Source organism: Lissotriton helveticus, chromosome 8, assembly GCF_964261635.1.
Source record: "Lissotriton helveticus chromosome 8, aLisHel1.1, whole genome shotgun sequence".
NCBI classification, from domain to species: domain Eukaryota; kingdom Metazoa; phylum Chordata; class Amphibia; order Caudata; family Salamandridae; genus Lissotriton; species Lissotriton helveticus.
This window is the reverse complement of record NC_136069.1, coordinates 460,369,592-460,392,092: the sequence shown is the minus strand read 5'-3', so window position 1 is coordinate 460,392,092 and position 22,501 is coordinate 460,369,592. Positions and strand designations below refer to the sequence as shown.

General features: G+C 49.4%; 1 protein-coding gene across 1 annotated transcript in view; it reads left to right on the top strand.

Moving 5' to 3' along the window:
• The window catches only part of MED4 (mediator complex subunit 4), a 129,223-nt gene that overhangs the window by 23,114 nt on the left and 83,608 nt on the right, over window positions 1–22,501 (top strand). The window contains exon 3 of the mRNA XM_078657331.1: window positions 2,319–2,489. Within this exon, the coding sequence (XP_078513457.1) occupies window positions 2,319–2,489 (171 nt within the window). The remainder of the gene's footprint in view (window positions 1–2,318; window positions 2,490–22,501) is intronic.

Here is a 22,501-nt window from a genome sequence, read left to right as displayed (position 1 = left end):
GCGCACCACTCCAGAGCCTGGTTCGTGCCAGATACAGTCACTGATCGCCTTCCAATGCCACCGCTTCAGCTCCCCTCCTCGATATGCAGGAAGGACAGACCTGTAATCTGCACTGGTGACCAATATGCAGGACCCCCTCACCTATCTTTCAGTGCAAGTCTCCCCTGCCGCTCCAGTCCAACAGGTGTCCCATGGGCCATCTCCGGCCGCGACCATTGTCCAGTGTCTCCTCTCCGTACCGGAATAAAGTCAGCAGGTGGGGGAGTCTATCAACGCTCCCTCCAGTCCCGTGTCCTCACAGCCCCAGGGATCTTACACTTGCCTCTGAGCAGGAGTCCACTTTGTTCACATGGATGCAACAGTTGCCAGACACCTCCCACGCCCCCCAACTGGTTCGGAAGGGTCTGACCACAAAAGGGCAGGCAACCCACTGGGGCCGTCTCCTGCTCTAAGCAGGCCGCCCAGCCACACCCCCGCCACTCATGTAGTCTTGGACGTTCCACCATCTCCCTTGGAGTCAGCAGGGTCCAGGCACCGGGCACCAGACTCACCGCTGCAGCACTCGCTGCCACTTCTTCTTGCGACTCTTCTATCGCTTGGGCTTGGCCTGTGCTCCACACTCCGTCTCGGCTGCGTATGCGAGCCTTACTACGCAGGATCCGGGACACACCAGTCTTCCAGCTCTTTCAACCCCCACCATGCAGTGCAGAGGCGGCACCCAATGCCCACTGTCCGGGCACGGCATCTCCCCGTAGCCTCACTCCACAGCTACGCCGCGTCCGCTGCAGTCCGGTCCCAGCAGCCTCAGCCCGGCGCAGCATTTGAGCCCGGGGCTCCGGGCCCAGTCAATTCATCCAGCCCTTCTCCCGGCAGCAGCTGAGGTCACAAGCGCCAGCAGCCCGGCAGACGCCGCCGCTCCGGTTCTCATGGGGCTCGCCCACCTAGGCCAGACCGTGCCTCTATTCAGTGGATAAGTGAAGGGCCAGTGCTGAGCTCGGAGCTCTCGCATCCGCCATCTTCGTCTGGTTTGCCCCCCCCCCCCTCCCCCCAATGAATGCCTACTTGTGTAGTATAACTATGCTCATATAAAGCGCTCTAATTCCTTCGGGTCAAGTTTGCGTTATATAAAAGTGCAGAAAAAAGTGCCCAGTCAAGAAGGATCAAGCACTGCTAGGGAGTAAAGCCTGTCTGGAGTGGTGTAATGTGGTATACACATGAAAGGTTTCATGCAGGGGTAAGAATGTAATAAGTCTTGTGCTGGTAATGTGTATGTAGCTAGACATGGTCTGGCATCTTAAATTGAGACAGCAGTGTAGTATGTCTGTGGTACTGCAAGCAGGTCCACTGTAGTGCATGTAAAGATGTAAGATGTGACAGACCAGTCGGTTGGTGGTCTAGATTTAAGGTGTTTTGTAGCAGTTACAACATATTTTTTAGAGGTTTCTGAGATCTATCTCTTTCTGTGGACTTCATTCCTTGGTTTTGCTTGTGAGAAAGTGTCACACATTTCGTTGTTGAATGTCACTCATAATTACTCTGAAACCATGTAAATGTCACACATAAGGAATCTGAAAACTTGGCAACTAGGAGGACATGAACATCTGTTTTTCTTTCCCCTTTAGTGTCTTAATTTTACGAATGCTTGTATGCACAGCCGCTTACATTAAACAGATGTATTCAATTAAATTGGCTGTTTATCTGTTGCAATTGTGTTGTGCATCATGAAGTACTCTAAATATACTGAGAAATGTTTTGCTATTATCACTACTGCAATTATATCTGTAAGGCATAATTGGAGAAACACAAATCCATTCTTTATTTAAAGTAGCCCCTAGAATGGAGTCTAACTGCATTTTAAAAGGTGTTTAAATTCCTTTAGTAAATTCCTGTTGTAGAAAAATTGAGAATATGAATTCAGAGACCACTTTTATTAATTGTGCTGCTATGAACTGTGTGTGCAGTATTTTAAATCCTGTTAAATCTAAACATCACATGAAGTCAAATTTTTGACTTGTCTTGGCTCTTAATTCGTAAATTTCATTTTTCCTACTGCTTTGCACCTTATTAAGAGAATGACATATTGGCCAAATCCGCTTTGCTGTTACTTTTTCTGCTATTAAATGGGTAATTATATAGATCAGTTTCTAAATATATAATTGATTGGAAAGTTAAAAGTGTCGCGGAACTGCTTTTTCATTTTGGAGATTTCTTTTTTACCATTGTTTGGATCATGTAAGTTAATTTATACCACAAATATCACCATATTTTGAAATTATTCCAGACATTATGTGTATTAACCATATCCTGTTCCATTGCAGATCCTGGATTTACTTATTCAAAGAGATGGAGAATTTCAAGAGTTAATGAAATTGGCTTTTGAGCAAGGAAAAGTGAATGAGGAGATGCAGCTCTTACACAAAGAAGTGGAAAAGAGGGATAGTGACATTCAGCAGCTGCAGAAACAGTTGAAAGATGCAGAACACATGCTGGTAAGTCTAGGACTAGTGTGTATTACTGGAATTGTGTTTGCTCAGTAACTCCCACCGAAGTGAGACCTGTTTTAGGAAGGATAAAGAAAGGGAATTTGAGAAATGCCACATTTTTTGCTGAAAAAGTGACCCTCCTAAATAAAGGAGTCTATGTATATTCTTATTTATGGTAAATACTAAATTGTTCCATGCTCTTTTAGTGGTACCACAGAACATTGATGCTGTTCTGACAACAACCTTTGGAAAGCTGTTGTTTTAAGAACGCAAAACTATATGTAAAGAGTTCTTTGCTTGTACAGGTAAAGGATCCATTTAAAGTCCAAAAGGCACAAGCCTTGCAAGGCTTAAGTTGATTGGACAGGGGCAGGCTCAAAAAGTGAGGTGCTTTTCCTCACCTCTTACCCTAAAGTTGCTTTGGACAAACATGGTGTTACATAACAGTATCTGTTTGAAAGCTTGCCTTTCAGAAGGAAGTTGATCCCTGGCCCTTACCATTGAGAGAGAAATTGAGAATTGATAATCCACTGCTCTACTTTTTTATTTTTTGTTGTAGTGATTATGCATTTGTCTTTTATGCTTGCACTAGAAGGCACCTACATCATTTGAGTAATGAATGGAACTCCCTTTTCCCGGGTATTCTTTTTTCGACCTCAATATCAAGGCCAGGCCACCAAAAATCAGGTTAAAGTCTCCTGTTTCTTTACTGCATGCAAGTGCACCGTATGGGCAGCGTCAATAATATTACTGCATAAGCCACAAGGAGACCACGATCTACTGCCTCTAAAGAGGAGATCTTCGTCCTCTTGTCATTTCTTCTTTGACCACCCAATATGACTGGAGAGCCTCATCCAAGAGGTTTATTTCTGCCCATCTGTTCTCAAATATTTAGAGGAAGCAATGCAAACGCCTTGTCCTGCACAACCTCAATCTTACATGCCTCCTGAGAGAGTGTCCCCTCAGTTACAACACCAACGCTTCAAGCCAAACTTCATCTATATAAACTCCCTAATTAGTCTCCTCTTTACCTAATTTGGTAGAACAGCTGTGCTGTTTTTGACTCCAGGAATAAATTCAATTAAAAAAAGAAATATATTTTTTTATTTTTGTTTTGAAAATAAAACAAAACGTCCAACAAAGCATGAACACACGATACACAGTGATGTCAGTCCACAACATTGTTGTAGGGCAATTATAAGAGCGATATTTCTTTTGCAGGTGAGTCTGTAGATGGACTCTAACAACCTGAGCGTACAGGGATAGAGGGTCACATTTACGTTGTTCGTAGTTACCAACACGAAGGTCAAACATTACATTATTCCAGGATCTTCCCCCAATCTTTCAAACAATAGTCCCCTTCCCTCTTCTCCCACCCTCTCACAGACCATAGTATTTTATCCACGGTGCCCATATTTACTGGAATTTCCGAGGGCAACCCGTAGCCCTGTATGTCACTTGGTCCGCAACTATATATAGATCAAGACTTGCCCTCAATTCATTGAGTGTAGGAAGTTGTTGGGCCCCCTGGCATTTGGCTATATCCTGTTTGGCTACCACCAACTCCAAGTTAGCTAATAAGAGTTTGCATTGCAGGATGTCCACGTCCGTAGGGATTCCCAGGAGGAGAAACTTTGGTTCCAACTGCAGTTGGACTTCCAGTATATTATTGAGCTCTCTCACAATCTTTCCCAGTAGGTCTGAATCCTGTTGCACTCCCAAAGGGTGTGTATGAATGTTCTGCATTCCGTGCGGCATCTGAGACAATCCGGGTTTGCTGCTCTCCCTATTTAATGTAACCTTGCTCTAGCAAAATAAGTTTGATGTAGAATTTTGCATTGAACGGCCTCCCAATCAGTGTTGTCCATTACACCAGTGTTTTTCTCCCATCGAGCTCGAAGTGGGACCAATTTGTCGGGCATGTTATTGAGTAATGTTTTATTGGTAAACAAAATGGCTTTGGCTGGGATCTCCTCCTGTAGGAGTCGTCCCTCTAGCGGGGCATATTCGGGTATTGTCTCCCTATTCAGCCCCTCCGCAAAGCCATGCGTGTTTCAAACTGAGGTATGCATATGCCTGAGTATCATGGAGCTGATATCTGGCTTGGAGTGTGTTGAATGAGGTCATCACACCTTTCTCTAGGACATACCCTATTTTAGAAATACCAATTAAGTCCCATGGCCTTAAGCCTCTCAGTTTTCCAATCTCGAATATTCTACTTCCCTCCCATAATGGGGTCTCTCTGGTAGGTTTTTGGTCCTATTTCATTTGCTGCTCGGCATTCTTCCAGGGCTCTATTGCCCTTTGGATCGTTTGTAACAGTAAGCTACTTCCCTTGCCACCATAGATATAGTATAGGTGTGTACGCTCTCTAAACTGCAGCCTTTCCAGCCTACACGGCGAGCGATCCCCAGGTGTGTGTATCCACTCATTGATGAGAATGAGATGGGACGATCTATAGTATGCCCTAATATCTGGGAGGGCCAACCCCCCGTTATATGGGTGTCTTTGCAGAGTTTGAAGTGCAATGCATGGATGGGCCCTGTCCTAGAGGAGCAGGCGCAATTCACTATCCATACTTTTAAACATTGTTTCTGGTATCTTACTGTAAGTGTTTTGCAACACGTAAAGCAACTGGGGAAGTGTAATCATTTTATAAGTGGCGGCCCTCCCCATAATCATCCGTGGCAGCCTCCTCCATCTCCTAACGTCTTCCTGGAAGTTTGATAGGACCCAATTGATGTTGCGTAGTAAGCTAGTTGCCACGCCTGTTGAAGAGGCCAAGGTATGTAAACCCCTCTGTCGACCATCGCAGACAGCTCAGGTGGGTCTGGGGCTCCCCCCCCCCCCCCCCCCCCCCCACCACCGGGTGCAGGGAATTACTCCAATTGATCCTATATCCCGCATGACGCAAAAAATCTGTAGGATTTGAAGGAGTGTCTTAGTCTGGTTCGTCACGTACAATAGAATGTAATCCGCATATACAGATATGTGTTCTTCGTCCAGCAGTCTGGATTCCTCTACAAAACCACCCATCCCAGGGTAGGCTCTGATAACACAGGCCAAGTGTTTCAATATAAGGGCAAAAAGTAAGGGTTCTAGGGGGGCATCCATGCCCAGTCCCCCTTTGAATCGGCCAGGTCCTTGAGAGAGCTCCATTGACCCGAACCCTAGCTTCGTGCCCAGTGTATAGCGGCCCCACCCAGTCCCTGAACCCTGAGCTGAATCCAAATTTCTCCAGAGTGCATCTCATTAAAGGCCAGTGGATGGTATTGAGCGCCTTATCAGCGTCAAGGGAAAGGATCAGGTGGGTCTTATCCTGGTCTTGAACAGCATCCATCCAATTAGCCACGCGTCGCAGGTTATAGCGCGTGGCTCGCTTTAGCATAAATCCAGACTGGTCTCCGTGTATCAGAGGGGTAATAACCGTTAAGAGACGTGTTGCAAGGATAGTATTCCATTTTTAATCCTTCTACCTGCAACTCTACCACCCACTTCCTGATCCTTGCTGAGACCAGGTCTGACCATTCTTGGAAAATAAATCTCACCAACGTTTGTGATCAGTCTAAATGGAGAAGACCGGGGGGGCGTGGCCAAGATGGCGGCCTGATAGGACGTGTCCCGCTCGGCTCCCCGGCCCTGAACCCCGATCTGCCCCGTTCCTAGCCTGCAGGTCACCCCCAAGCTATTGGCGTTTTACCCTGCTGTGCGGGGCTCATCAGTGGCAGCCGGCGAGAGTTCTTTCGCTGTTGCAGCGGCCGCGGGTATCGAGACAGCCCTGCCGCGGCCTGGAAGTCCAGAAAGCAACGGCCGCGGGCCTGCCTTGCCTGGCGCGGCCCCCGTGGAGGCTTTGGAGTGTCCGGAGATCTATCAGCGGGACGCTGTCCGCGTCCATCCACAGCAGCAGGCAGCCGCGGTGCCCCGGGGGAGCGTCCGCTAGCCGTGTGTGGCAGGCGGCCGGCCCCGAGTCACCCAGACGGGCCGCCCTGAAATCGAGGCCCCGGCTTCGGGCCTGCACCGGAGGGAAGAGCTGTGATCAACGGCAGCCCCTGCTTAATACAAGACCCCCAAGGCGAGCCCGCAGCACCCATCCACAGCGGCAGGCAGCAGCGGTGCCCCGGGGGAGCGTCCGCTAGCCGTGTGTGGCGAACGGCCGGACCCGAGTCACCCGGACGGGCCGCCCCGAAAATCGAGGCCCCGGCTTCGGGCCTGCAACGGAGGGAAGAGCGGCGATCAACGGCGGCCCCTGCCTGCTACAGGACCCCCAAGGTGAGCCCGCAGCTTCGCCCGGACTGGGCAAACCACAAGACAGCCCCAGCCGCGTTCCGACCCATGGGGGGTGTACGATAGTGAGCACGTCCCGACGTACAGCGACACCTGGGTTGGGCCCGACAGGCGGCAAGCGTTTGGGGCCTGCAATCAGCGTGTGGTGGGCCGATTACCCACCCACACAACTGCCTGTAATCCTTGTGGGAAGTGGAGCGCTACGATAGCGGGGTGCCTGGTCCTCCAACAGATTTCCCCCCCCCCCGGGCCCCTAGGACGTACACTCCACGACGGGGTATCCTTCTGGCTGTCGTCCATCTTGCACACCCGGTGGCATTGCAGCTAAGCCTTCTGATCGCCTGGGTGCACCTTCCTGCTGCCGGCGGCCCCATTCTGCATTGTCCCCCGAGGCCGCCTTGGACGTGATACGATGGCTAACTCGAATCGCAGGGGGACCCGCCCGATCGCGGACATGCAGCTGAAGGCTGCAACGAAGGGGGGAGAAGGCCCAAACACCCCCATCGCAATCTGTGCCAGCTGTCGCCCCGGAGCGGGATGGTGGAGAGGCCTTTATCACGAAAGCCTTCCTTGAAACCCTTTTTAATACCCTGCGCGAAGACTTTCAAGCCCTGAAACAGTATTTAGCCAGTCAACAGCAAGAATTTCGCCGTGATGTGGATGGCCTGGAGGAGAGGGTGGCGACGGTGGAGGAGCCGAGCCATGCCCGCTGTGAAGACTTGGTACTTTTGCAGCAAGAGGCCCTCCGCCTTCGGGACCAACAAGTGGACCTGCAGGCACACGCGACCCCGAGAACCGCTCCCGGTGGAACAACATACAGGTCCGGGGAGTGCCATTGAAAGCAGAGGGAAATAGTGTCACCGTCTATCTGCAGGACTTGTTTAGGGAGATTCTTGGTGAGCCAGCTGACTTTAATATCCGCATAGACCGGGCGCATAGGGTTGACCTGGCGCGACGCGCCCCTGCCCCCCTCTGGATATCCTAGCCTTTCTCCCGGATTTCCCCCTGAAAGAAAATTTTGAGAGAAGCCCGCCAGACTCAACCTTTTCTCTTCCGAGACAGTCCAGTGGAGTTATTCCATGACCTCTCAGCGATTACGCTCCAGCAGCGCAAGTCGTTCCGGGTGGTCACAACATTTTTGAGAGACAAAGGGGTGCCCTACTCCTGGGGCCATCCGTTTCGGCTGATATTCAAGTTGGAGGGAATCCTCCGCCAACTTCGCGCGCTCCGTGACACATGTGCCCTGCTAGGACTTGACTTGCCGGAGGATGAGCAAGAGGGAGGCGCCTCTCTGAGGCCATCACAAGACGACTCGTCGCAACCCTCTCGAGATGGTTGGCAGCAAGTACGGAGATGACGTTCTCCTAAATCACGCCTGAGACCGGACCCAGCGACTGTCGCCATGGAACACGCAGCGGCCATCCAAGAGGTGGGCAAAGACACGGCGGCTCCATCCTGAAGTGACATGGTCTGGGGATCTGCTTCAATTGCCTGATATTTGAGAGGGTGGGGGGGAGGGGCGGGGGGGGCCTCAGGGGGGTTGCCACTGCCACGATCTCCTCCTTTCTTTGGGACTCTACGGGCCTGACTTGATCTCGGATAGGCCCGGGACTATGGTTCAGTGTTGGGACTCACAAGTTGGGGTTGTGGGGGTGAGGGTGGGGCGAGAGGTTGGGAGTTCTGGGGACTGGGGGGTTGGGGGTTCGGGGGGTGGTTTGGGGGGAGGGAATGGCGAGAGTGAGGGGCTTGTTGGGACTGGGATGGAGTTGGGGTTGGGGGAGGGGCTGTGGGTGGGAACCAGTGTGCCGAGGGGTCTTACAGTGCCGAATTACTCACTACATCTCCATCTGACGCAGAGGCGTGATTCCGATCATGTGACATCCCACTCACCCTCCTTACTATGGCACACTCCAGTTTGAAGGTACTGACCCTTCATGTGAAAGGGTTGAACAATCCTGTCAAGAGGAGGGCTGTGATTTCATACCTGGAGAACTCTGGGGCCGAGATTTGTTTATTGCAAGAAACTCACCTTTTGCCCAAGGACTGGCACAGGATGCGCTCCCGTGCCTTCCTCCAGCAGTTCTTTTCCTCTCTCCCAACGAAGAGGGCTGGGGTGGCCATTCTGGTATCTAGGCGATTCCAGGGAAGGGTGGGGGACAGGGCGGGGGAGATCAAGGGTCGTCTCTTGGCTTACACCTTTCTAATAGAAGACCGAAGCTTGACGATAGGCTCCATCTACGCCCTGAACACAGGACAGGAGTTTTTTTTAAAAGGTGCAGTTTCAGAGTCACTTCAACCCTCTAATTCTCTCCTGCTCATAGGGGGGGGGGCCTCAATCTGGTTATGGACACGAATAGAGACCGGTCAGGGCATCGCTATGGGGATTCAGGCGCTATTACAGCCACCGGTACAGAGTGGTTACAGGAGGGAGGCCTGGTGGACCTCTGGAGGACCAAGCACCCTAACACGACGCAATTCACCTTTTATTCCCACCTGCACCACACATATGCCAGGTTGGACCATTACTCGGGCTCCCCTGAGCTACTCGCGACCCTTGGCGATGTTTGCATAGTGCCTGCGGCCCTCTCGGATCACGACGCGGTGGAGCTGTCGCTCAAGATCCCTACGCCCATCCGCCCCCATGGGTCATGGCGGCTGCGTGAAACCCTCCTGCAGCGACCGGACGTCACTAAGCAGCTTCATAAATGTATCGTTGAATACTTAGCCATTAATGATACTTCGGTGTCGGCTCTGTGGGGAGCCCTGAAATCGGTGGCCCGAGGTGAACTTATCGCGATAGCCGCGGCAGAGGCCAAGGTCTGTAAAGCGAAGAGAGACAACCTCACCGCTCAGGTCTCTGAGCTGGAGAGGGTTCATAGCCGCACCTGCGCTCTACGGGTCTGGAGACAATTGAAGGCAGCCAGGACCCAGTTAGCCAGCCTAGACATTGACAGGGCGGAATTTGCTGCTCTCCGTCTCCGCCATATGTATTACATTGGGGGAACAAAACTGGCCGCTTACTTGCTAGCGCCCTGAAAGCAAAAACCCAACGTTCGAAAATCTCCGGCCTTACAGATGACTTGGGCGCAATCCTCACTGAGGAGACTTAGGTTGCGGAGGCGTTTCGGACCTTCTACGCCTCTTTTTACGGGGCCGACGCGGTGTCCCTCGAAGACGTCGATGCTTATTTGGATTCGGCGGCGATCACCGAGCTGTCTCAGGCGAACGCAGACGCTCTGGACGCCCCCATCTGTCTGGATGAGGTGCTGGCCGCTATATCGCGCCTTCGACCGCTCAAATCCCCAGGACCGGACGGCTTCTCGGACGGTTTTTACAAAACCTTTAGTCAGCTGCTAGCTCCTGTTCTCACCCGGCTTTTCAACTCCTTTGAAGGCCCAAGCTCCATCCCCCCGGACATGCTGGCAGCCGAAATAGTTGTGCTACCTAAACCGGGTAAGAAACCTACGCACTGCTCCGCGTTCCGCCCTATTTCTTTACTCAACCTGGACCTGAAACTCTTTACTGGAATTTTGGCTGCGCGTATTGATCCATGCCTGCCTGGGATTTGGAGCCTGACCAGTCGGGCTTTGTTCCTAATCGCCAATGCAGCGATAACACAAAACGGGTACTCCATTTGGTTGACAAGGCCCATTTCCAGGACTCGGACTCTGCGCTGTTGGCCATCGACGCTGAAAAGGCGTTTGATCGAGTCGACTGGACCTACTTACAGCGAGTCTTGATGCGCTTTCGGCTAGGAGACCCCTTTCAGTCCTGGATCGCAAGTTGTTACCACCGCCCCCAAGCTCGGGTCCGCTTGGGTGGCCTCCGACCGAGCCCTTTTGAGATCCAACGCGGCAGGGGTGCCCCCTCTCACCCCTCCTATTTGCCTTGTACATAGAGCCCCTTGCGCAGAAGATCCGGGATAACCCTGCTATCCATGACATCACCTTCGGCCGAGAACCTCACACAGTCGGCCTTTACGCTGACGACATAATAGCCGCTCTCGACCATCCAGACCGCTTTGTACCCGCCTTTCTGGGGGAGCTGGAATCTTTTGGAGCTGTCTCAGGCTTCAAAATCAATAGGGGGAAATACCTGATATTGCCCCTGGGCAAAAATGCCCACCCTTGCAGGAATACACCCGCATACGGGGGCGACTTACAGCTGACCTCAACTCCCATACCTGGGTGTAACTCTCACTTCCACGATAGCTCTCAACTACAAAACCCTCTCCTCCCAGATCCGGACCGATCTTGCGCGCTGGTCCAAGCAACCCCTCTCCCTACTGGGGCGTGTCGCGTCGGTGAAGATGTCAGTTCTACCAAAGATCTTCTACCTCTTTCAAACCCTCCCGGTCCTGCCCCCAGCTGGCGTCCTTGCGGACCTACAAGCCGCTCTCCACCATTTCATCTGGGAGGGGAAGAGGTCGCGCTTACACAAACTGCTCGCATACCGGAGCATAAGTGAGGGGGGGTCTTGGAGTCCCCAACCTTTTGCAATATTTCCAGGCCTCCCAACTCCGCTATTTGGTGGAATGGCATAGGCCAGAATCCGAGAAAAGGTGGCTATTTCAGGACAGAATGACCAGACGCCCCTTTGGAGGGTACCCTTCCTCCTCCGGCAGCACCGGCCGCGATACCTCTTGAAATCACCTATCACTCGCACCATCATGCGGGTTTGGAACGCGGTCGCTGTTAAGAGGTTTGACAACTTTCTTCTCCACATTTACCCACATCCTGGAGTTCCCGCCGGGCAATGACTCCCACGCCTTCTCGCAATGGCGCGGTACCAACTGCCGTTCTGCCGGCGACCTTTTCGATTTGCGGGACTTTCTCGCCCTCTCGGACATCAAGCAGGGCTATGACATAACAAATCCTCACCTTTTTCAATACTTCCAACTCCGGCACTGGCTCACAAACCCGGTCTACGCCCCTCTAGTTGGTCGACCGATGACTGTCTTTGAGAAATGGCTGATGACGAAAGACTCGGATTGACATCTTATTTCGGACATCTACATAATGCTCACGCCCCCAGCCACACCAGGCAAAACAGCGGGTCAGAAGCGTTGGGAAGCGGAACTTGGCAGGGCTCTGACACCCAGAGAATGGAGCTATATATACTACAGGGCCTCACACACCACACGCAACACTGCAGGCAGGGAAACAGCGGTGAAGCTGGTCATGTACTGGCATCTCACTTCGGCCCGGCTCCATAAGGGGAACCCGACCCATAGCGCATTGTGCTGGAGGGGATGTGGGGAACGGGGCACCTTGACCCATCTCCTCTGGGACTGCTGTGAAGTTCCGGGCTATTGGGAAAAGGTCCTAGACGACATTGACTCTACCTTCGACACAGAAATCCCGAGATTTCCCGCCTACACTATCTTGGGCCTATCTAACGCACTCACTTTTCCCCTGAAATCTGCCCGGGGTCGCCAAATGGGGATCGCCATGCAAGCTGCTACGCAACAAGTCCTATCGCTCTGGGGCTCGACTACCAGGCCTACACACACGGGATGGCTACACAAACTCTGGTTCACTTTGGGGATGGAACGCATCCAGGCTACACTCGCACACACCACAGCTGCATTTCAGAAGGTCTGGCTACCGCTGCTATCCCTCTTGTCCAAAGAGTTTAATGAGATCACATGCCCAAGATACCTCCGCATACTGCGACTTACCGAAGCTACGCATGACCCTCCGTGATCACATGTATCATTGCAGTACTTACTACCTGATTGCTTCTGAGATTGTTTCCCATGTACTGCACACTGGTTGGGGTGGGAGGGGGGGGGTGGGAAGTTGGTCGGGCGTGGGTTCCTGGTTTTTGTTCTTACAGTTTTGCTCTCTTACAACGCCTACCATTTGTTGTCTTGGCATTATACCTCTGCTCTGGCATATGTACCTCGCCTATTCTATTTACAGAGAAGACGTGTCTGTCTGTCTCGCTAGCATTATATGCCTACTGCCTTTCCATCGTACTGTGATGCCTGTTTTTGCTCTTAAAATCGATAAAACACATTTGAAATTAAATGGAGAAGACGGTACCCACAGAAGAGTCTGAATTTCTTAATGGCCCAGCAGACAGCCAGCACTTGTTTCTTGATGACAGAATAATGTACTTCTGCAACCCTTAAGGACCTCAAGGCACGCACAGTAGTGCTTTCCTCACGCACATCAACTTGTAGCAACGCTGCTCTCAACCCTTGAATGCTACCTTTGATAACTACCCTTGCTTCTCTTTCTGGAGCAAATGCCTGTAAATCAGGTACCCATCTCCGCTCGCATTTAACCAGTTTAAATTCAACTATGCACACCTTGTTCCACAAACAATCCCACCACTGCTGCACAAACTGCTCAATTCATTGATCTTTTCTGTTAAACTAGGCAGAAACTAACTAACATTCTGCCATGACAAGAAAAAATATCTCCTCCCTATTGCTCTGCATAAATTACAGATGGTGTCTTCCAATTAATCTTTGAATTTTATGACTTTCTTCTTAACTGTATGACCTAGATAGAATATTCTCTCTTTACCAAACAAACAGTTGTCCAACCACATTGTGTCAAGCTTGCTTTCTTAAGGTTCTCAATGATGACTCAAACCCTCTCATTGTGCTTGCTTCAGGTAGAACCAAATACAAGATCATCATCTTTGAAGCAACACACACCTTAATATTCCCCAACCCCAAAAATATGACTCTCTGGGAACCAAAGCTGACTGAAACCAGACGAAAAGGCACCCTGTGAAACTTGTACATCAGCCTCACAAAGCAGTGAGATCTAAAGAATCCGGATGTTATCTAATGTGGTGATGAACGGACAACTGATCCAAGATTATTACATTCCTTGCATCCCCTAATATTGACCTCATTTCAGTGATGTTTGGTATAGAAAACTTATCAATAACCTCCTTATTCAAGGTCCTCCGATCCACGCAAAGGTGTATTGCTGCACTAGCTTTCTTATCCACAACTACCTGAACCAACAGTTACCTCCACAGGTGAGATCATACCAGCCAATTCCAGTTTCTCTGAATACATTTGTGCTCCACTGGAAAGTCTGCACTCAGAGCACTGCTGTTTCCCAGTATAGGTGAATGGCAGAGCAACCCCAGTGTGTGTTCATGAAGGTGCCCCTGTCCCTCCTGAAACCGCAAATAGTCAGGAGACTCCGCTCTCCCCATCCTGTCTAGGTGAGCACTGTCATAGTAGACCTGTTGCAGAATTTTAAGCTGTATAAACCATAGTCTGGATTTAATAGCCCCCTCTTAAGGGTGCATCCAGTCGCCTCCCAGTCTGTGTTGTCCAGCTCCCCCACCTCCATCTCCCTCATTTCCCTCAACTTCATCAGAGTGTCAGGCATGTTCTTGTTAGAGCGTTTTGTATGTAAAGGAAACTGCCTCTTCCTCAATCTCCCCCATAAGTAACCTCCCCTCCAAGGGGGCATATTCGGGCAAGTAGAGGACCTCCAGGCCCTCCGCACGACATGCGTAATTAAGCTGTGCATATTTGAGGTATTGGTTATCTTGTAGCTGATAATCACGCCAAAGGGAGCAGCGCGGCACATGACCACCCCATCCTCTAGTAGGACACCAATCTTAGATATGGCTAGCATGTCCCAAGGTCCAAAGCCCTTGAGTTTCCCAATCTTTCTGAAAATCGTCCCAATGCATGGTGCCATCTCTCAAGTCACATTATTCGCAAATCCACCTGATGGCTTTGGTCCTAGTTGCAATCGCCATCTGAGTCGCTGGCAGTAGCTGCCTAGTACCTTTTCCCCCATAGAGATAGTGCAAATAGGACCTCCTCAGGAATGGAGTTCTTTCTAAACTGTAAGTGAGATGGTCTTGGGAGGTAAACACCCAGTTGTTGATAACAATTAAGTGGGCTGTCCAGCAATATGCTCAGATATCAGGGGGGGATATAACACCACTGTAATGGGTTACATTGCGGTGTCTTCAGCGCTATCCGAGGGTGCACATAATTCCATATAATCTTTTTTTATTTCCCGATCAATTCTAACCAAGAGCTCATCGGGGATTTTGTTAATGGTAATGCACACCAGAGTTGGCATCAGTGTGTAAATCCGCCATTACCTGCCCCATATTCCGCGCAAGGAACGGCTCCTGACAGGAAGTCTTATACATTCCAAGTTACTGAACCGCCTCAGTGTCGGTCTGTAGCTTCCCAGGAAAGGTGGGCAAGTGTAGGGAATGACACAAACCGCATAGAACAGGTTTATCACAGTCTATAGTGTACCCAAAATGGGTGCCATACAATTTAGACTTGATGAACTACTGGGATTGTCTCTGCCGGCTGAGTGATGTACCAAACAATACCAAACAATACTATCCACATAGAGTGAGATTTTTTCTTCTTCCGTGCTGTTCTTCGTCACGCAGAACCTCCTGATGTCAGGAGGACCATGAAGCACACAGGCAAGAGGCTCTATGGTGAGGGCCAACAAGAGGGGGGACGAGGGCTACCCTGTTTTATCCCCCGTCCAGTTGGAAACTCTGAGGAGAGGACACCATTGACCTATACCGCCTCTGTAGGGGCATGGTGGAGCAGCACTATCTCCACTGTAAATATGGGGCCAAAGACTAATTTCTCCAATGTCTGAAATGAAAATGGCATTGAAAGCCTTCTCGACAACTAAGGAAAGAAACGTGCAGTACCTGTTGGGGCCACAGCACCCAGCGCCCCCTCCCCCGAGATTCCGAGGTGAACCCCACATGCGCTAGAGTAGTATAAGCTCCTCGACCTAGAAAATATCAGGCCCCCAACAAGTGGGGCTCTTTAAGAAAGACTACATCAGGTTTTAAGCATCTGATAAATGTCATGACTAGGCTGCGCTTGACATTATTACAGAGCCCATTAACTTTCCAGGTCAATATGGAATGCCTGGAGTCCTCCAATACATTAACTTGTGTCATGTCTGCGTTGTATGACAGTAACCAACGCCTGGTAATGTTTGCTAGTTGTACAATCTCTGCATCTGATCCCTCTCCTCAAAACATAACAATCAACTACACATGAAAAAACACCCACCTGAATGTACCCCCCACGCCCCCATCTCAACCCGCGAGTAACACCACATGTCGAAGACAAGGCTGCTTCGCTGTCCAGGCCTGACTGGTCTGTAGCCCACCCCTCCCAATCCCAAAATTACAGACAAAATACAAATCTCCTAACGCACTCCAACACTCAAACAGATGTCTCGGGGTGAATGTTGAAGGAAAAAAACACCCAAACTAAACATATAGTCTGCAGTCTCTCTCCAAGCTCACCCCACTCATGCTAAACACATCACTCACTCTAAACTGGGGGGGAGGGTGGGGAAGGGTTTCCCTCTTGCAGGCCACAATAGCACCCCACATAGTATAGCTCTGGTAGCCCATAGCAAATGGTCATGAGGGGCCCCACCAGATATCAACCACATCAGGAGTTCACACTTTATCAAGCACTCTGTTCACCTGTTCAGGGTTAGATGCTGCATCGTCCAAGCTGCGGCCCAGATCATCCTCAGTTGTCTCCTGGGTAGTCCCATCATTTCCCGTCAGGGGGGGGGGGGGGGGGGGGGAATATGATGGAAGAATGGGGACGAGCAGGAGGGGTGGGGTCAGGTGGCCCCACCTCCCTGATGCAGCGGCTCAGATGCAATATGCCACACCAGCAGAAGAATCCTCTTATTTACCAGGACACTCACCAGCACACTTGGAAGCACCAAGCCAGGTGAGCCCAGCTCCTCCAAATGCTGGGCACAATGAACATGGCACCCTTGCCTCAGGTCGTGCCTCCTCCAGGATCAGGATCGGGTGGGCCGCAGGGGAGCGGAGAGTCACTACCTGACCTTAATACGAGTGGCTACCAATTTGCTGAGACAGTCCTCTTCGCCACAGCAGCCATCAGACTCTAAGCGGACGCCCCTTCCCTCTCATGGAAGCTCATTCTTGAGCCAGAGCTCTTCACAAATTCTGTCACTTTTGCATTTCAAGAGAAACTGATCTGTCATATTTTCCACGTGTAGCCCTCCACGAAGAAGCCAAGCCCCTCAGCACTCCAATGTATTTTTCAGCTGACTCAATGTCAGTTTAAACGTTGCAATCAATTTTATTTACCACCACCTCAAACTATTAAGGCACTGACCTCCTCGTTCCATTCTGACAATGTTTCCACAACTGCTTGGCCCTCTACACCGAAGGTCTGTAGCAACATTACTAGCTTCTTTCCTGCGCTCAAATTATTACCACAGATTCTTGCATAGATTAAAGAAACTGTGTTCCACTTTGCCCACCTAAATAGGGGGGGCTCTACATGATGGACCAAGAGGAATGGGGGATGTATAACGTTCTTCACGTTGACATCCAAGATAACTGGAAAACTTAGTGCCAACAAGAAATGTGACTGGAGATAAAATGTAAAACCAAAGGGGATGATGCACGGAGTGTTGAACATTGCAAGCACTCGCCCCCAGTCAACTGATCTGGGTTTAATCCATCATCATTCTTTAGCTCACTCTGCCACCCTAGTTGAGACATGGCAATATGCAAATCAGTCTGACCCTGTGCCTCATGGGAACAGCCTAGCCCGAACTGCCAAGCCATGTCTTCCCTGGAACGGAAACCAGCATCCTGGGACCGGTTTTGGGTTCATAACCCTCATCAGCCAGGCTATCTTTAAGCCAGTGCCTGCAATGTTCAACACCCCATCCATCATCCCCTTTGGTTTTGCTTTGTTCGCCCTAAGTTGGCAGGGTATGCCCCGACATTGGTCCGTTGCTCACTTTGCCACTGGATTGAAGCTAGCCTGGCTGATGACGGCTGATTAGCCAGAAACCGGTCCCAGGATGCTTGTTTCCTGTCCAGGGAAGACATGGCTTGGCAGTTTGGGCTGGACTTGTTCCCATGAGGCACAGGGTCAGACTGATTTGCATATGGCCCTGTCTGAACTGGGGTGCCGGAGTGAGCTAAAGAATGATGATGGATTAAACCCAGATCAGTTGACTGGGGGTGAGTGCATGCAATGTTCAACACTCCGTCCATCCTTCCCTTTGGTTTTGCTCTGAAGATAAAATGCAACAAAAAAGAAATGTAAAGCTGTCCACTGGTGTACACCCTTAAATATCCTTCATGCAGATGGCAGACTAAAAAACAAATACTGGTGTGCCTGTCACCATAATGAATTCAGGAATGATACGGGTACTACTGTTGAAGAGATTTGGCGGAGCAGGCAGTTCAGCTGACGTCTGCCTGCTCCTCGAAATGTATTCCAAAATTGGATTTTTTTTGTGTTCTTTTGTTTCAAGCAGTGCCTGTTTAGGTGAGTGGACTGCTTTGGGGAGAAAGCAAAAATCTCATTTGGAAATGTAAACACTGCGGTGGTGGTCTGTTGTTTCTTGCAGGCTGCCTTCCCTGTGTTTTTAGGCTATCAGAAAGGGTTACATGGTAACGTTCCTTAGTCATTAGGTAAGGTATGTGATGTGTATGCCGCCTCAGCTAGATAACATTGCCTTTCCAATGGGCCCAACAGCCTGACTGACAAATTGATTCTCACAGCATCTATTTTATTTGAGCATATTACTGAGAAACACCTAACCTACATAGGTAGGTGAACTCTTCGGTCATTGCAAGGTCCTGTCCATCCACCTTCGTTGGTGAAGGGTTTGGGACGTTTGGGACTTTTGATTTCTTTGTGTTGATCGTCATACCCACTTTGTGTGCATAGATGTCAAGGCGAGACTCATTTTCCTGCATATGCTGGTGCGTGTGCAAGAGCAAGGCTAGGTCATTTGCATAGCCATGGTCCTCCAGTGTAGAGAATAAGGTCTATCTGATACCTCTGGCTTGGTCTACCGTTAGAACTGGATAGGACAGTGTACTCACTCTTATTAACTGGAAGAAATCTAGTTTTATTCTTAAAGCTAGAAGGGATGCAGTGACGCTATCAGCAAACCACTATCCATGTACTGTTAACTGCTCTTTTACCTCCTAACTGAAGACCAACTGTAAAAAGAAAAACTTGAGGTTACTGTCCTACCCAATTCAAAACATTTTTTGCATACCACGTTCATGTTTGCTAGGCCGCCACCAGAGTCTATTGTCTTAACATTGTCATCAATTCTTGTAGCATATAGAGCTAATGGATGAATGGGAGCGGTGCCCATGGACCATCACAACCCTGGTGGTGCTCAAACTCCCCCTGGCCCAATGTGACAGAGCATGACACTGGTGCTCTACCAGGGAGTCCCCTTTGCTGGAATGCATCCAGTGGGTGGACTGGTGCGCCAGAGCAGAATAATGTTTGTAAATCCAGTGGCTGTCCGCAAAAGCACACGAAAATATGGGGCTTGTGCTCAAAACTATTCCTCTGAGGCAGAACTCTAGGCAAATGCAATTTTTTTTAGGTCTGGCCAAAAGACCGCATTAGATGTTTTGCTAGCCTCTCGTTTTCCCAAAAAAAGACATGCATATAAAGGGGCTCCCGATCAACAGTCTTAAACGATTGGTTTGTTGGCATGTCACTTGATTTATACTCCCTCTCACCCAAAAAGAAGGTAAAGATCAACAGACCAGCCCACTCCAACCAATGGATGTCTTCTCTTTGTGGGTTGTATTTTGATATTGCACATGTATACATACAACTAAAAAAAAGTTCCTCAAAAACAAAAATTGTTAGGCACTTCCACTTCCCAATCACTGATTAGCCCCCGTATAGTAGTGTCACATCAACTATTTTCTGAACTCTCAAGACGTTTTTTGTGAATTAGAATGTTCATACCTCCCAATAAACTAGATGTCGTATATTTATTTATCCTACTGAAAATTAGCACAAGTTATTAGAGTAGGTAAAGTGGATATGCACCCCAGCAGGTTTGTGATTGACATTTCAAGTACTGGAGAGAGAGCTCTTGTTAGACCTGGCATGTTTTGGTGTGTTTCCCCTGTCTTTTTGCTTTCTGACCTCCTGGTTTTGACTCTGTTTTGGCTGGTTTAGTGTCTCTGTGTACTGTCTCACTGCTGATCAGTGTTAAAGTGCAAGTGTTCCTATGGTAAATCATGATTATGGATTGGTGTTTCCATGATTGGCTTATTTGATATATCTTTAATTCCCTAATACATTGCACTGTGGGTGCGCAGGGCCTGTAAATCAAATGCTGCTAATGGGCCTGCAGCACTGGATGTGCCACCCACACAAACAGCTCTTCAAAGGGTTCTCAGACCTGCCACTGAAACGAAATGAAAAGGGGTGTTATTAAGCGCAGCTGCTGCCCTGAGGCGTCCAGGCGCTAAAAGCAAGATTTGTGCCTCCTAATGTGGTCAACCTAGGGGTTAGTCTGGTTTATTTAAAAGGAAGGTTTTGAGCTGCTTGCGAAAGGCCAGCAAGTTAGGATTAGATCTTAAGTGGAAAGGGAGTGAGTTCCATAGCACTGCAGTGTCTGTGTGCAGTTGTGACTGCCACGTTGACCTAACAAGTGCATCCACTTGCTAGTCTCCAAACGTTCCCTGTACTTACATGTAAGGCACCCCTCAGGTAGGCCTAAGGTACCCCCATGGGCAGGGCGCAGTGTATGTGAAAGGTAGTACAGGTACTGGTGTGTGTGACATGTCCTGATATTGAAATACAGTGTATTTCATTTTTTAGTATTGAAAGGTTATCTGTCTCATAGGCCCGAATGGGGGATACTTTGTAACATCTTACAAGTATAACTTTCCATTGGGACAAGATATGAGAATGGAGTTTAGTATGCCTGAACTCAACATTTGACAATACATCTTTTAGTGAAGAGGGTGTTTGAGGCATATGAGCTGTAGATCACATGCTTTGCATACTCCTGCCATCTAGTGTTGGGTCTGGATATTTGCAAGTTGTTTTTCTACGAAAAAGTCTTTCCAGTCACGAGGTAATATGACTCCTCCTTTCGGTAATAGTGCGCATAGGCATCAACTCCAATGTTAGATTGTTTTTTCCCACCATCTGGTTCGGACATGAATTGCTGCGTTCCGGTTTCCAAGCTGTACTTCGGGTTCCCCTCGGTGAGCAATCCACTCTGCCCGGATTGGTATTGTTTGTACGCATATCCCACTTCTCTACGTATCATCAGTCAAAGAAAATTTCTATTTCGATCCGAAAACTCGTGGAAGGTCTTGGGCCTGCCCGTGTCTGTCCATGCAAAGTATCTGCATACCAATTCCCACAAAGTGTGCAACTTGTGCTTATCCCCGGAGCACAACGAACAGGACTGCAATGCTTGCAGATTGTTTAGATTGAAGAAAACACTCATCGATCGTTGGGCTCAACGTCGTGAAATGCAAAGTCAGAACATCGAATACACGCCGGACATCTTAGGTGAAGGTACCCAGCAAGAAGAATCGATGTACAAGGGGCTGAAGAGCAGCAGGAAGAACCTGTATCTAATCCGGAACCGGACTCCGAGATGACCGATGACATACCGCAAGGTCAATGTTCTGTGTGTACCAAACACCCCTTGCCACGAAATCTAATTCAACCCCAGCAAAAGGCTTTGGTTCCAGCTCCGCCTTCAGGCCACGGTCGACACTGAGAAGATGTTTGTAGCGCCTGCCTCTCTGCTCAGCACCGAAACTCGTCGCTAAGCTTTCCAACTTGGGATCGAGTCACCCAAAGTCAGGCACCGAGCTGAAACTTTCGGGCTTGAAGCCAAAGGCTGCTTCGGAGCCAAAATCCTCGACGGCAAAATTGAAAACTGCGTTGGAACCCAACCCTCCCTCGCCGAAGAGTCATTCCACCCTGGCACCGAAGTCCTTGGTGCCGAATCCGAAAAATGTTCCTCCAAAGCTGCATGATCCGATTTTCACCGCCCCACCTCCCAAGTTGGACCCAAAACAAAAGGAACTTTACATTAATCCTGATACAGAACATATTCTTACCGTACTTCCTCAGAAGCGCAAACCTGAGTAAGGGGACATACATTATACAATTCCTTTCAAGAGGAAGAATGTCCGTACTAACCCCTCTCCTCCTCCTTCTCCACCACTTTCCCCTACACATTTGCTTCCTTCTCCAGCATTAGAACATTTACTTATCACACCAACTAACTCTCCACCATCACAGCCTGATGACGATGATGATTGAGATGTTGGAGATACTCATTTACCTTTAGATCCCTGGAAAGACTACAATACGGATTCACCTACTGACAATGAACCAGATCTTTACCCTGCCAAAGCCTTCCCCTCCTGACGACAATGTAGGGTATTTAGAATTACTTGCTAGAGCTTCAGAATATCACAGGGTACAACTACATAAAGAATCCCTAGAAGAGGATTTCTTGTTAGAAACTCTCATTAGTACACATAGATCCAGTCATACTCTCTCTATGCTCAAAGGCCTGATGAGACATGCCCATTATATATTTAAGGACCCGGTTTGTGCTTGTATTCTCACTCCCAGAATAGACAAAAAATAGAAGACTGCTCCGTCAGATCCAGTCTTTATTAAGGGGCAGTTACCACTCAACCCACTCGGTATCTCTAATGCCCGTAAACGGGCCAATTCACAAACCTCGTGGATTGCCCCCTCCGTACAAAGAGTCAAAATTATTAGACGCTTCTGATAAGCGAGGAGGCGCCCAGGCAGCGAATCATTGGCATATGGCCAAAACCCAGGCCCTATTAGTCAGGTATGATAGAGCGCACTGGGACGAAATGGAGCAGTTGCTCCAATATCTCCCAGATGAGCATAAAGCTAAACC